Genomic DNA, 13,316 nt, shown 5'->3' with positions numbered 1-13,316 from the left:
ACTGGCCAACAGGTGGACAGTATGGCGTAGACGGCGGCGGTGGCTGGCGGTGGAACTGCGACGGTGTGGGCTCTTGACGTGGGCGTGAAGGGGGAGCGTAACGTCGGGTTGCAGCAGTGTAGCTCATCGCTTGCGGCTGAGGCTGCGGAGCTTCGGAAACTCCAAGCGATTGCCGAACTTCTTCGGGGACAGTGTCGGCAATTCAGTCCACTTGGGGCTGCAATGAAGGCAACAGCCTCCATAGCTCCTCCCGCACGATCTGTCAAGTCGTCTCACGCAGGTCGTCTGTGCTGAGGGCACGGGCTTCAGCGTAGTTGGCTGTTGAAGAGCAACGGTCATACTGCCTTGTGCACACCTCAAGCGCCTTCTCTATTGTCTTGGCCTCGGTGAGGAATTTGTCAACAGTCTTGGGCGGGTTGCAAACAAGTCCCGCAAACAACTATTGCTTCACACCCCGCATGAGGAAGCGGAGCTTCTTGCCCTCAGCCTTGGCATGATCGGTGAGCCGAAACAGTTTCGTCATCTCTTCCACGAAGATGGTGACATTTTCGTTTGGCAGCTGCACCCGGGTCTCCAGCAAAGCAGCAGCCCTTTCTTTGCGGGCGATGCTTGTGAAAGTTTCCGGAAATGTGCAGTGAAAAAGATCCCGGCAGCGAAGTGCAGACTCCCGATCTTTGAACCAGGTCCACGCCATGTCTTCCAGGTAGAAGTAGACGCGGCGCAGCTTTTCTTTCAAGTGCCACTGGTTCAAGGCTGCTACTCGGTCGTACATCTTCAGCCAGTTCTCCGGTTTTTCAAATGAAGATTCGTGGGAGATGGGTGGCTCCTTTGGCTGCTGGATTACGACCATGGCAGGCGGTTGTACAGGGGCTGTCATAGTTGACGCAGTAGTGGTGGTGGCCTTTGGCCTGCGACTGTTATCGGGTAGAGCTCTGTACTCAAGAGGTAGTTCTTGTTGCCGGTGGCTTGTTCGCAAGTCGAGGTTGGTGGGGATGTTTGGTTAACAATTGGAGTTTGGCTCTCGACTGGAGGAGGGCGTGCTGTACATGGACAGGAAGAACTCCCATCAGATCTCAGGTTGTTGTAACGTGAATGAAAGGAGCAGACTGCAGGTCGAATAATAAACTGTCTATTCGGACCGAGCTTGTGGCCACGTAGAAGGAAAGTTAGATTACAGCGAGATACTGGCACTAATAGCGGCGAGCAGAGCGTTGACCGGCAATCAACAGACAAGTGGCGAAGCGTGTCGGTATTTATACCCTTTCCATCAAATATTCTAGCGTGATCGCTAGCGGCAACGTAGGTTCTCGAATAATCTGTATTGTTCACGAAGTGGGCATAATCTAAACAAAACGATCCACTACAGCCTCAAGCCTCTCGAACATCGTAGGCGCAGTCTGTGCTGAACGCAGTCTAACAGGGTGATAACAAAACTTCAGGAAAGGAACATGGCAATATATATAGATACATATACACATAGAGTGAATGACGGCGGCTACGGCAAAAAAACCAGCCTACAGTGTCCATATAATTGCTATCGTCATAAAAGAAAAAGCAACGCTGAATGCCGTTGTGGGCCACATCATGTGTGCGCAGTGAAACTATGCTTTGAAAACGAAGAGCAAACGACACAGACACGGATACTGCGGAGAACTATTTATTTGGTAAAGCGCCCTCCATATGCAGCGCGGCCCCACATATATGTGACCCTAACTAAAAGCGTGCCTTTGCCCAACCTAGACTAGTAATGTTGGCGCTGCCAACGCGCAAAGTAGTCTTTTTTTATTTTATTAAGGGGGGGGGAGGACACACCGCAGTTCCCAACCGGAAAAAAAAAAAAATCCGCGTGTTGATGGAACTGCATTAAGAGGCCTGAGGTGCGGCCTCACCGGTAACCACCGCCAGGAACGCACTCCCTCACCAGAGAAGGATTGGCCACCCTGGTGCAGTATCTGGCCACTACCTCCCACATGCATAGGTCAAATAACTCACGGCCCTCAGTTCCCAGCAGCTGCGAAGCAACTGACCATGGCGGCGGTCAGGTCCGCAACGCAGCAGAGGGTGCTAAGAATCTCTGGACTACAGGCCGTCTTTGGAACCTGAACTTGGCAACGTTTAACGCTAGAACCTTATCTAGTGAGGGAAGTCTAGCTGTACTATTCGAGGAGCTAGATGGTGTTAAATGGGATATAATAGGGCTCAGTGATGTTAGGAGGACAGATGAGGCCTATACTGTGCTACAGAATGGACACGTCCTTTGCTATCGGGGCTTGGCAGACAGAAGAGAACTGGGAGTGGGGCTCCTGATTCACAGAAACATAGCTGGCAATATAGAGGAATACTATAGCATTAATGAAAGGGTGGTAGGTATCGTAATTAAACTGAATAAGAGATACAAGATGAAAGTGGTACAGGCTTACGCGCCTACATCCAGCCATGATGACGCTTCAGTTGAAAGCTTCTATGAAGAAGTGGAATCGGCAATGAGTAAGGTAAAAACACAGTATACAATACTGATGGGAGACTTTAATGCAAAGGTAGGGAAGAAGCAGGCTGGAGACCAGGCAGTAGATTATGGCATCGGCACTAGAAACGCCAGAGGAGAGCTACTAGTAGAATTCGCAGAACGCAATAATTTGCGTATTTTGAATACTTTCTACCGAAAACGAGAAAACCACAAGTAGACATGGAGGAGCCCTAATGGCGAAAATAAGAACGAAATAGACTTTATAATGACTGCACACCCAGGAATCGTGCAGGATGTGGAAGTGGTTGGCAAGGTACGATGCAGTGACCATAGAATGGTACGGTCTCGAATTCGCCTAGACTTGAAGAAGGAACGACAGAAACTGATACGCAAGAAGCCAATCAATGAGCTAGCACTGAGAGGGAAAGTACAGGAATTCAGAGTTTCGCTGCAGAACAGGTACTCGGCTCTTAGTGAGGAAACCAACCTTAGCGTAGATACAATGAATGATAATCTGACGAGTATCATTACGGAGTGTGCAGTGGAAGTTGGAGGCAGGGGAGTTAGACAGGACACTGGCAAGCTTTCTCAGGAAATGAAGAACCTAATTAAGAAGCGTCAAGGCATGAAAGTGTCAAGTACAACAGACAAAAGAGAACTGGCAGAGCTTTCGAAGTTGATTAATAGACGTAAAGTATGCGATGTAAGAAGGTATAACATGGAGAGAATTGAACACGCTCTGAAAAACGGAGGAAGCGTCAAAGCAGTGAAGAGGAAACTTGGGATAGGCAAAAGTCGGATGTATGCACTAAGGGACAAAGAAGGCAAAATAACTACCAGTATGGATAGGATAGTTGAAATAGCGGAGGAGTTTTACAGAGATCTGTACAGTAGCCGAGACAACCACGACCTTAATACTATAAGAACTAGCAGTAACCCAGATGACACCCCACCAGTAATGATAGAAGAAGTCAGAAAAGCTTTGGAGAGCATGCAAAGAGGCAAAGCTGCTGGTGAGGATCAGGTAACATCAGATCTGCTGAAAGATGGAGGACAGATTGTGTTAGAAAAACTAGCCACCCTGTTTACGAGGTGTCTCCTGACGGGAAGGGTACCAGAGTCTTGGAAGAACGCTAACATCATCTTAATACATAAGAAAGGAGATGACAAGGACTTGAAGAATTACTGGCCGATCAGCTTGCTCTCTGTAGTATACAAGCTATTTACAAAGGTAATTGCTAACAGAGTAAGAAAACATTAGAATTCAATCAACCAAAGGAACAAGCAGGATTTCAAACAGGCTACTCAATAATTGACCACATTCATACTATCAATCAGGTAATAGAGAAATGCTCAGAGTATAACCAACCACTATACATAGCCTTCATAGATTATGAGAAGGCGTTTGATTCAGTAGAAATATCAGCCGTCATGCAGACACTACGGAATCAGGGCGTAGATGAAGTATATATAAACATTCTGGAAGAAATCTACAGGGGATCAACTGCTACCATAGTGCTTCATAAAGAAAGCAACAGAATACCAATCAAGAAGGGTGTAAGGCAAGGGGACACAATCTCCCCAATGATATTTACCGCGTGCTTACAGGAGGTTTTCAGAAGCCTAGAATGGGAACAGTTAGGAATAAGAGTTAATGGAGAATACCTTAGTAACCTGCGCTTCGCCGATGACATTGCATTGCTGAGTAACTCGGGGGACGAATTGCAACTCATGATTTTGGAGTTAGACAAGGAGAGCAGAAAGGTGGGTCTTAAAATTAATCTGCAGAAAACGAAAGTAATGTACAACAACCTCGGAAAGGAGCAGCGCTTCGAGATAGGTAATAGTGCACTTGATGTTGTAAAAGACTATGTCTACTTAGGGCAGGTAATAACCGGAGAGCCTAACGACGAGATTGAAGTAACTAGAAGAATAAGAATGGGGTGGAGCACATTCGGCAAGCACTCTCAAATTATGACAGGTAGATTGCCACTATCCCTCAAGAGGAAGGTATATAACAGTTATATCTTGCCGGTACTTAGCTACGGAGCAGAAACCTGGAGACTTACAAAGAGGGTTCAGCTTAAATTGAGGACGACGCAGCGAGCAATGGAAAGAAAAATGGTAGGTGTAACCTTAAGAGACAAGAAGAGAGCAGAGTGGATTAGGGGACAAACGGGGGTTAAGGATATCATAGTTGAAATAAAGAAAAGGAAATGGACATGGGCCGGGCATATAGCGCGTAGACAGGATAACCGCTGGTCATTGAGGGTAACTAACTGGATTCCCAGAGAAGGGAAGCGGGTTAGGGGGAGACAGAAGGTTAGGTGGGCAGACGAGATTAAGAAGTTTGCGGGTATAAATTGGCAGCAGCAAGCACAGGACCGGGTTAACTGGCGGAACATGGGAGAGGCCTTTGTCCTGCAGTGGACGTAGTCAGGCTGATGATGATGATGATGATGGACACACCCGCCCATGTGCCAGCAGCGGCGAGAACGGCGGCAACGACGGCTCGAAGGGTGCAGGCCCACCTGTCCGCCTCGTGCTCATCCGTACGCAATAACGAGTGCTCGCTCTCACCTGGTGTGCCATGCGTGCCGCCACCACTTTGCGCTTCGCCTGTGGCAAGGCAGCCGCGGAAGATACATGCTCCTACCACAATGCCAAAACGCGGAGCGAAGTTCCTGGATTTTCTGTGGGGAAAATTCGTTATATGAAGGTTGCCTCGCGCTGTTATTTTGTTACATAAAGGTCACAAATACATGTGTTTCTATGGGGCAACGGCGGAGAATAGTAAAAATTCGTTATATTAGGGAATTCATTAAAAATAGGTTTCTTATAAGCAGGTTTAACTGTACACTCGTGGTTGGCATTTATTGCAGTTGTTCTCAAAGCTTCACTCGGATCTGTGCTCACTACCGCGCAATGCAGCACAGCACTTACGGCTGGACGGTTCATTTGCTGTTGATGCGGTTCATTGTCTCAGAGTGGCTCAGGCTATGAAAGATGCTGTTTAGGAGGGCTCCAGATAACTTTGACCATCTAGAGTTCTTTAACATGCACTGACATTTGACGGAGCACGGGTCTTAGCACTTTGCTTCAATTGAAGCATGACTGCTGCAACTTGGGTCGACCTGAGTCTTTCAGGTCAGCAGTCAGGCACTGTACTTTGAGCCACTGCAAGAGATTACGTCTGGCTGGCGGAACAGCCACAGTCTGGTCTGCATTTGCATCGATACTATCATCTTGCATTTTTTGAAATTTCTAGTTTCAAGAGGCACTTTATTTTGATTCAGAGCAATGCTCCACATTTTCAGATTCAGAGCAATGCTCTTCACAACTTTGACTTACTGTAAGTTGAAATCCTCAGCAAGCTGAAAGGGGAGGATGAAACAACTAGAGTATTGCTTCAGTCTCCCGGTTTCCTTGGCTGATGAAATGGGCCAGATTCGTTCCTCAGATTGAAATAACCTATTCTGTTACTGTAAAGCTTAAAACTTGTGTGCTCTTGAGGCGCTCAGGCCACTACATTGTACAGTTACTGATTCTCAGCCATTTACCAGTGCAGTCATAATCAAAGTGCGCAGAGGTTTACGATTTACTGCTCAGAGCCAGTTTTTCATCAGTACCCTAAATGCACAGTGAATGAGGCTGCACATTTATAAGTCTGCAAAACTTGCTGCACTATGGTTCGCAGGAAAAGATGTGAACTGCAAGCAAGATGCAGAGTTCACGAACTTAGTGGAACTGTGTTGAGTCGTCGAGGTAATGTCTATTGCAGTCAGGTTGGCTTGCAGATGCTGGGATACGAAAAGTTTGAAGTCAAAGTTAAATATTGTAGACGTGTTGTCAGACTCCGTTGTGTGAAGAGCTGCATCCCAAGGAAATAAAAAATGACCCTTTCATGATGTCTCAAAATCATGCCAGTACTCCTTTAACATTTAGCTGAGTACCTCTACTGTTTTCTTAGGTTGGCCAAGTCTCTTGTGCTCTGTGGGCTTTTTTGTCTTTCATCTCGTATTTCACGCTGTACATATCAATTTAATAAGTGTCAAGACCAAGCCAGGCTGTCTGTCTTTTTCTTTTGCCTATGGTTATTCAGCAGATGATTGTATCGATTGCACGGCCGTCAAGGTGTTGAGAGTAAATGCTGTTTGGTGGTATCGTCCAGGTTTAGCCACTTCGGAGACCTGTTTGAGGAGGCCGTGAGCTTTGGCCTGACTGCGATCCAGACGCAGCACCCGGGCTTCTACTACCAGCAGGCGGCCAACCACGCCCTCGCACGCAAGGAGCAAGCAGCTCGGCTCTGCAAGGTGGGCACTGTATTGTTGTTTAAGCAACGCCTGTGAAATGTTCATGGATGCGCAGTTGTTCTGCACTGTTCATAGCAAGATCCACTAGTAAAAGCATGATTACTAGACGTGTGCGAATATTCTACTGTTCAAATATTCGAAGTACAGAGCATGAACGGAGGCATTACAGGAAGTCAGCTTCTGTAGTACTGTCCTAATACAATGTGCATGAAGAGCATTACTTACCAAATGACATAATGAGCAGTGCAATATAAAGCAGTTAATTACTGCAGCACTAGTAACAAAAAAGAAACCAACAACAATAGCAAAGACAGAACGAGGCCTGTGCAGATATTCAAATGCATCGAATATTGGAACAAATAATGGAGTATTTGAATTCACTTTGAATCGAATTTGACCTATTGAAAATTTTCAATTATTCAAAAGGGAGAAATAGGTGCTTATTAGTTCACATATGACTTTTTGCAAAGGTGGTTTCACTGCAGTGGATTGGTGCTAAGCCATGAAAGCACCCGTTCAGGTGTATAATAATTTGCATGTAAACTCCTGTAAAAGTGATTTTACTGTTGTGAAGTGATGCTAAGCCATGAAAACATGTATCAAGAAAAATTCTGCACTGCCACAAAGCCCCACTTCAACGTTTATGAGGATATTACCCTAACATCAATACAGTAGAAGCTCGTTAATTCGGATTTCACGGGACCAGAAAAACTGTCCGAATTAATCGAATGCCGAATTAACGAATGAACAGGGAAAACAACATTTAAAATCAAGCTGCAGAAGCATACCTTTATTTGTAGAAGTGTTTTGTAATTGTCGTCTGCGTTTTCGCGCACATTCCGGCTGACATCACAATTTTTCTTAACTGTTCCAAATGGCCAACAGCACGCAAGCTGTCGGGAGTGTTCAGGCAAGCGTCCTCTAATATTAACAGCGCCTCCGAGACTTCCCGTGAGGTGCGATGAGGTCGCGGCTGTATCTCCTCGCATGATTCTTCGTCGCAATCGTGGTCTTCATGGGCGCCCGTGACATCATTAATAATCTCTTGGTTGGTCAGGAGACCACTCGTGGCGACACAATGATCAATCGCTATGTAGTCCTGAAAGGTCACATCTGTGGAAAGGACAGCATCGAAAGCCGGGCAGTCATCGTCGGTGGACTCGGCTGACACCTCCTCGATGCCATCGTCAGCTACTGCTGCATGCTCGGGCCTCACAAAACCGCTGTGCCGAAAACAGTTGGCGATGACTTGCGGCGGAGTGTTTTTCCACACGTGGGGGATGATGTGCACTGCGCCGAGTAAGTCCACTTGATACAACTTTCCTGCTTCTGAGCATAGGATCATTTGCTCTAGCAGGTGCTTGCGGTACTTCGACTTCACGAAGTGAATGATACCCTGGTCCATCGGCTGAAGAGCAGACGTAGTGCTGGGCGGCGATAAAACTATACAGTTATGGGCACTGCAGTTGTCAACAACCACAATTATCTTGCGGTCCTTCGACGTGAAGTGCCGGTCCAACTGCTGCAGCCAGCCACGAAAAATGTCCGATGTCATCCATGCCTTCCTGTTCGCTGTGTACTCGACAGGAAGGCTTTTGACGTTCTTAAAACAAAGTGTCTTAAGCGCCTTCCCGACGACAAGTACTGGAAAGCGCTCCGTGCCAGTCATATTGGCGGCAAGAAGCACAGTTATCCTTTGCTTGCACTTCTCGCCACCAATGCACGCGTCCCCTTTGAAAGTCACCGTCTTGTCGGGCAGAGCTCTGAAAAATAGAGCAGTTTCATCTGCATTGAACACGTCACGTGGTTCATATGCGGCGATGTGCTCCAGCAGCTTCACATTTCTCAACTCGGTGGTCACGCTTTCGTCAACACTGGCCTTTTCGCCGCACACACTCCTGAAGATAAGTTCGTGTCTCTCTCGAAACCTCGCAAACCACCCTTCTGACGCTTTGAACGATTCAATGTTCATCATTGCAGCGTACTTCTCACCTTGCGCCATGATGAGAGGTCCGCTCAAAGGCAGATGCGCGTTGCGACAGTCAGTAATCCACCGGAGCAAAGCTTCTTCAAGCTGGGGATGAGCTGCGGCGGTTTGCAACCGCTTTCTAGAGGCATGAAACTTCTTGCTTTCGAAGGCTTGTCGAATCTGTTGTTCATTTTTCACGTACGTTCCCAACGTGCTCCGCTTCACGTTGTAACTTGGTCATAACCTGCTGTCGCGATTCGCCGTTCTTCAGTGCTTCCAAAATTTCCACTTTTGTCGCCAAGTTCTTCGCGTTGTAGTTCAGCCGCTTCTTCGGCGTTGCCATCACTGTAGCGCACGATGGTGGTGGCATGCAAATACGGTCACAATGGAAGAAAAAGAGAACACCGCAAGAAGAGATGGTTCCGACACAACAACACAAGGGAAAATGGCGTCGGAGGCGCTGAGTGGAGAAGAAAGAAGACGCCGACGTTCGGTGACGCTGCGATCGCCCCCACTAGTTGATGATGATGGCGATGCCACTCAGGTTTCGGTTTCACTCCAGTGGTGCCAGCGCTGCTTTATCACACTTTTGTGTAGCAGTAGCCGTCAGCATTTGTCCGAATTAAGCGGTGCGGAGCCGAATTCCAACGAAATAACGAAGGTTTGGTCCCATAGATTAACATGCACTTTGGCCGGGACCAATAGAGCCGTCCGAATTATCCGAATTTCCGAATTAACGGGTGTCGAATTAACGAGCTTTTACTGTAGACCCTTTTCATAACTCGCAAGTGCACTTCCCGGCACTGCATATTTGCCCCACTAACGGTGGCACCCAACCTACTTTAAATGAAGACCAGGTCCTAGTTAAACACACTGGGGCTCGTCTATTACGCACATTAATGCCGAGATAGCTAAACCTACATTTTCATATCATAGCGCAAGTAAACTGCGCTTGAACATTCTGTTTGCGGAAAGGGACTAGCCGCCATTAGTAGGGCAAACTGAATAGCAGGAAAGCTAGCTTTACAATTATGAAAAGGATCTAATTATTTATAAGCTTAAAAGATTGTTATACCAACTAATATGCTGTAAGTATAGCAATTTCAAAAAGTAACATGATTTTGCAGGCTATCACTTGCGATACAAAATGCAGTCATTGGCAAACATTTTGATAGTAGAAAACATGTTATGCAGGAGATCATTAACGAACATGAGAAAGAGTAAAGGTTCGAGGAGTCTACTTGTGAATAGTCGAATGAATAATGCAATAATTGAATTTGGTTTAAATTGAAATTAATCTATTGAAATTCTTGAATTACTCGTAACGATCTAATAAATGCAAAACAGTCCGCATGTAACATCTTGTGAAGGTGGTTTCACTGGAGGAGGAGGGTGCTAAGCCATGAAAGCACCTGTCCAGGTCTATATCAATTTGCATGTAATTTTTTGTCGAGGTGGTTTCACATCAGTGAAGGGGTGATAAGTTGTGAAAACACATGTACAGGATAAATTTGCACTGCAGAGACGCTTTCAGGGCTGAGACAGAGGGGCATATTGCGCATTTTTTATACATTTCTGTTTTCTTGCACCAAGCTGCTCCCAAAGCATAAAAATTGCGAAAATAGCCCAGAACTGCTTCAAAACAGCCTTAAAAGCTAGAATTTTGATGCCAACCTCAGCCTTAGTATGTAGAAAAGGCCAAATTTACTAATAAGACGCTCCCAATTGTGTTTGTTCTTACTTTGCACCTTACTGGTGACAAAGGCTCCCATGCTTGGTGCCGCCATAATCTCCTCTAAACTGTTGTAAATATGCGTGACCCCGCAAAAAAGCTGCCATGCATCGAGCGTGCTGCTTCTACTAGCTAGCCTGTGTTTTCTGGTGCCTCTGTCGCCTAGCGAAAAGCACAGAGTCGAGTGGCGAGCGCAGTGGAGTTGACTCTCAGGTTCTTTGTCTGTAGCGCATTCCTCCGGTCGCTGCAGTTTTCATGTCGATGCTGCTGCATGCGGTTACCTACAAGTGCGCATTTGCCGTGAGCGTGTAACTGTAAACGTGGGGTCATTTTCCTGCATCCGACGCATCTCCTGGATTCTCTGGCGTGTGCGCATGGGCTCTCGGAATGGGTTCCATCAGTGACAGATCGCGTTCAATTTATTCCCGGTTTACGCCTAAGCTACCAAATTATTTAGGCAATGGATTTCTCATTGCAATTAAAAAAAGCCATCACATGCGAAATATGCACATCGGTGTCCGCAGGTAGAGAGACTTGGGCAAAGCCGTGGTGACAAACCACACGTTCAAATCATTTTAAATGATATTAACGGCCACCTTGTCGCTTTATTCGTGACTCATAACTCGTCGGTGATCTCGTGGCACAGTTTTCATGAATGGCGATTTGCCACAGCTACGTTTTGTAATCCAAACTTGCAACGAGCGCTTTAAGAGGCATCGCTGCGTGCCAGCTCTGGGCTCTACGAGCTTTTAGGCTTAGCTTTATGTTTGATCGGTGTTTCGGTCGGCGGCCGTTCCACATTGTGACTTTGTTTTCTGCCTTTTATTCTTTTTTTTTGCTGTAAAACTGGCTTCTGTACTTTCAGCGGTTCGTTTGCGTGAACACAAATTTCTTACTTGCGCTGCGCGGTGTGAGCGCTTTATGCGAGTCACGGCACAGGCGGAAATAGCAAGTCAATGTATTATCGGGAGTTGCACATCGACAGTGATGACCTACGATATTAAAAAATGGTAGTGGCTTAGCCCAGCTATGCCAGGATATACGTAGCATTAGCAAAAATTCAGCTGATTATTCTTAGCTTTCCAGATATCATGCTTACAGCTGTTCCAATGACACATACAAGGTATACGTATTATGTGGCACATGTATATTTATTTTTCCGGGCAACTACTTCGGGATCCGATGAGTTAAGCTTCTCCGCTCTACTGCACCGTTGAGCAGCATTTGCACTCTCCTTCTCCATGGCTATATCACAGTGGCAAACGCCAGTCAGAGGGGCTATCAAGCGGCTCCAGCGCAGTGTCAGATGGCGACTGCACAGGGAAGGCACGCGCGTCGGCGTCCATATGGCTACCAAGGCTATGACGGCGCTCCTCTGGAAAGTGCACTCCGGCAGCAGCGAATTGCGCGCGGCCGCAGCTGAGTGCGAGGGAGGTGCCGGCTCCGGTGCGTGACACCACTGATCGTCTGCGCAGCGCATCGGATTGCGCTCACGTCGGCTGCGAGCCGCGCGCAGTGGCGGCGGAGTATCATTGCGCATGCGCAGACCAGTGCCACGTGAAATTGGCTCAGCGAGGCCAGTGTAGCTAACACTACAAAAATATAATTCGCCCACGTGTGCCGTACTAATAACATGCAGTTGCTCGCGTGGAGATGCGTTATCAGTACCATCCGCTTATCATTTAGTGCCATACGCACATGCTGTACGAGATAGTCGGTGCGGTGATGTTTCTTTGCTCCCGCACAGCAGTGTTGAAAAGGGTCCTACACGAGGTGGCCGGGAACAGGTGCAGTGCAGTTTTGTTGTTTGTTAAAAGCATATGACGCTATCATGTCCGGCTTTTCTTTAAGCGAAGGACTACTGTTACATAACTAAGATTCTTGGGCAATCACAGTTTTTCTTTCATTTCTTTTTTAGTGTGATGCATTTTTCTTTTTCAATGTTTCTGGGGAACCTAGTTTTCAATAAAACTTTTTTTTTGAAATACTATTTCGCATGTGTTATGAGAGCTATAGATAGGTCACGTGGTATGTAAAAAGGTAGTGCAGTTGATACCTGGCAAGAACCTGTTTGAAAACTTCTTTCGAAATCTGTTTAAGTGTTATGTGTATTATAAGCCAATTAAAATATGCACTGGGGCCCCCACATATATGAAAATTTGTATTTGCAAGCTCCCAGGATGACAATAAATGCCGTAACTGCTCCGAAGCAAGGTTCTCCCGCTCCAAAATAGAAATTTTGCTGCTCTCAAAACTGCTCCCAATTTAGTCTAAGCCATCTTACCGCTGGCCTTACTTCAAGTTTAAAAGAAGATATTACCCCAATGTCAGTGTACTTTCTTTTTGCAGTTTAAGAGCTCATTATACTCACTTATATTCTTAATGTATAGTGAATTTTAAAACCTAACATATTTTACAGGCTGTCACTTGTATTCCACCGAAAGTCAAATTCTGGTATCATTTAACGTTGCTTCCACTTCCGTTCAAACCAAAAACATTTGCACAAGCCCTGTTTAAAGTTTCAAAAATGCTGTGCAGGTTAGTCCGGTCACGATAAATATGCTCATTTTTTTTATTGATACGTGGCATATATTATTTGAATTCTACGGCAAATATTTTACTGAATAACTATTCGCTTCAAATTTGCTTAGAACCTAAAACTCGCCATTTGCACATGCATACTCATCACGCTTGTCTTTCTTCTTCTTCTGCTAGGATGTGACCTCTCCTCCAGATGTCAACATGCTTGAGGGAGAGGAATCTCTAGAGTTCTACGGCCAGAGACCATGGCAAGCCAAAGTACAAGGTAGATTGCTATGAAAATATCTGAGCTAT

The 13,316-nt window shown here is 46.2% G+C and overlaps 1 protein-coding gene across 1 annotated transcript in view; it reads left to right on the top strand.

Annotated features, from left to right (window-relative positions):
• The window catches only part of LOC119169445 (trafficking protein particle complex subunit 11 gry), a 153,520-nt gene that overhangs the window by 50,609 nt on the left and 89,595 nt on the right, over positions 1-13,316 (top strand). The window contains exons 9-10 of the mRNA XM_037420514.2: positions 6,639-6,780; positions 13,197-13,287. Of these exons, the coding sequence (XP_037276411.2) occupies positions 6,639-6,780; positions 13,197-13,287 (233 nt within the window). The remainder of the gene's footprint in view (positions 1-6,638; positions 6,781-13,196; positions 13,288-13,316) is intronic.

The sequence above is a fragment of the Rhipicephalus microplus genome, unplaced genomic scaffold (genome assembly GCF_043290135.1).
Source record: "Rhipicephalus microplus isolate Deutch F79 unplaced genomic scaffold, USDA_Rmic scaffold_23, whole genome shotgun sequence".
Taxonomy (NCBI): Eukaryota; Metazoa; Arthropoda; class Arachnida; order Ixodida; family Ixodidae; genus Rhipicephalus; species Rhipicephalus microplus.
The sequence above is the reverse complement of the archived record's forward strand: the minus strand, read 5'-3'. Positions and strand labels throughout refer to the sequence as shown.